Source organism: Labrus mixtus, chromosome 14 (assembly GCF_963584025.1).
Source record: "Labrus mixtus chromosome 14, fLabMix1.1, whole genome shotgun sequence".
Lineage (NCBI taxonomy): Eukaryota > Metazoa > Chordata > Actinopteri > Labriformes > Labridae > Labrus > Labrus mixtus.
Window position 1 is genome coordinate 20,319,961 of NC_083625.1, and position 2,500 is coordinate 20,322,460.

The window sequence follows — 2,500 nt, forward strand, 5'->3', positions numbered from 1 at the left end:
CACTTCCTCTTTTTGCATTCTTCGTATGGGATGGAAAAAAAATAAGGATGATAGGTGTAAAGCAGAAAACCATCCACAATAAGGATGTGTGTCTTCTCCACCAATCTCAGTATCCAGGGTGTTTCTGAGTACTCCAACCATGCGTCGATCATACTCATCTTGGCATGTCCAGAGCAGAGATGACAGATGGGCAGGTTCTAGATCTGTCTGTTGGTGAGGGTGGTTTCCCTTCATTTCTTAAGTTGTGGATACTGATACTAGTACTAATACTAATGATATACTTCATAATTTCCGACTGATGAAAGCGTGTAAAAAAGTCACAGAGAGTTTAAAAAGTGGTTCATTATCGGAGTGATCAGATAGGAAGAATGCTTAAAAAGATTACTATTGACTTCCTCCTTGGCACTTGAGTTAAGTGAGTGAGGGTAAACAAGATAGAAAGTGGATAGGGTCAAAACTAAATGATCCCAGGCATCTGACAAGTTCTAAAAGAGAATCTCATCTGCGTGTGTCTGAAGTGGACACAATGATGACTATGCTTTCCAGAGAAGTGGAGTCAAGCCTTTTGTTATAATAAAACAAATAACAATGAACCTTCCATGTGTTACAACCACCATGACCACCACCTGCAAGCTGTGGATCATAAATGTCGTCATCATTTCTCAACAAAGAACAACAAGACACATACTTAATACGAGAATTCCCAGTCTTCTCACCTATTAACGGGACACTCTCTGACGGCGGCATGCTCTCAGCCACAAGCAGCTGAAATACAGTGAGGGCCAGCAGCACGGTGACACCCAGGGAAACTTTTTCACCCGAGTCAGCTGGCAAGTAGAAACCCAGGGGAGCCAGAAAGGAGATCATCATGCAGGGGATGAGTAGGTTGAAGATATAGAAGGAGGCACGTCTCTTCAGGTGGAGGGTGAAGGTGATGTCCGGATACGGATCCGAACAGCAACCATACAGAATAACATTCTTCTTGGCTGGCATGCCCAAAACCTGGTGAGAAAAAGAATCCAATTTACTCAAGAATATACTTTTGATACTGGTTAGAGTTTTGAACACACGAACAATGTAAACAGTCACCTCCCACTCCACATTGTCAACAAAGTCGGTCAGGTCAGCGCTGTCCAAAGCATTGGATAAGTCCATCTGGTTGCCGTTGTGAGTCCAGGAGCCAAAGGTGAGGTGGCATTGCTGCAAATCAAAGGGAAAGAAGGCCACATCCACGGAGCAGGAACTTTTGGTAATGGCTGGCTGGTCCCACATCACCTGCCCATCGTTACGGAGAACAATGTTGGTCTCCATGGAGTTTGAAAACTCGTCGTCTGCACTGTGGTGGAGAAAGAAAAGTAGAGGGCGGAAAGACAGGAATCAAAGCTGGGTGATGTTTTTTTCTGCTAAGGATTCTGCAGCAAGCATGGGTCCACATATACCTGTTATACAGAACAATGTCAGGTCTCCACACGTAGCTACTAGGAATGCGGATGGTGTCAAGGCCATCATAGTCCTCCGTCTTCCAGGTGAGATAGGCATCCATCCACACCTGGCGGATCCACAGGTACGTAGTCAGAATCTGGTTTCGCTCATCCTGGTGAAAAGGGCACATACACATCAGCATGCATAAATAAAAACAACAAGAACATTGGGATGGCATTCAGCGTATCCAAACTACCCGTCAGCTATCAACAGTCGACAAATGGCTAAAATTGTGTTGCTTAGCCCTAAAAATGGGATTGGTATCACCTGGGAACCTCTGGTAATTTGGAAATTATTCCCCAACATCAGTATTTGGTGCAGCACATTCGCACTGGATAAGCAAAGTCTGTAATTTGATCCAATACAAACTGAGGTGCTGCAGGACATCTATATTGTCTCTGGGGGGCAGCACAACACTTTACACCCTGCTGGAAATTAATTGTAAGAAGATAATATATACACATCCAGTAAGCTTCCACAAAGAACATGCATGGAGAACACATGAAAATAACAGGAGGATATTGCTGCTCAGTAAAAATACATTGGACTGGATGAGACACTTTTTAAATTGCTGTGTGGGGTGAACCACGTTATCAAAAGCAATAGACCAAGAACTCTTGCTCCTGTACCCATCTTTAGTGTTCCCCAACACCTATTTCAAAGCATGTCATCCATCTAATTACTCATCCACATCTGTTTTAGATGGATTTTAGTTTACTATGTCTGTAAATGGGTCTCATTACTATGTGCGATCACACACCACCTGCTGAATTTGAACCAAAATTGATGTCAAAATGCCAAATGCAGCCTCCATTATTCTGACCAGATAAAGGGTCAGAAAGAGTTGCAGAGACCTTCTTCTCTTCTTTTTTTAAGATTTATTTTTGGGCTTTTTGTGCCTTTAATGTAGAGATAGGACAGTGGATAGAGTTGGAAATCAGGGAGAGAGAGTAGGGAATGACATGCAGGAAAGGAGTTACAGGCTGGATTTGAACCTGGGCCGCCCACTTTGAGGACA

General features: G+C 43.4%; 1 protein-coding gene across 1 annotated transcript in view; it reads right to left on the reverse strand.

Annotated features, from left to right (window-relative positions):
* Positions 1-2,500, reverse strand: part of LOC132988346 (neuronal acetylcholine receptor subunit alpha-10) — a 22,274-nt gene that overhangs the window by 4,101 nt on the left and 15,673 nt on the right. Inside the window, exons 3-5 of the mRNA XM_061055689.1 lie at positions 1,440-1,594; positions 1,090-1,336; positions 717-1,002 (exon numbers count right to left, since the gene is read on the reverse strand). Coding sequence (XP_060911672.1) covers positions 717-1,002; positions 1,090-1,336; positions 1,440-1,594 — 688 coding nt within the window. The remainder of the gene's footprint in view (positions 1-716; positions 1,003-1,089; positions 1,337-1,439; positions 1,595-2,500) is intronic.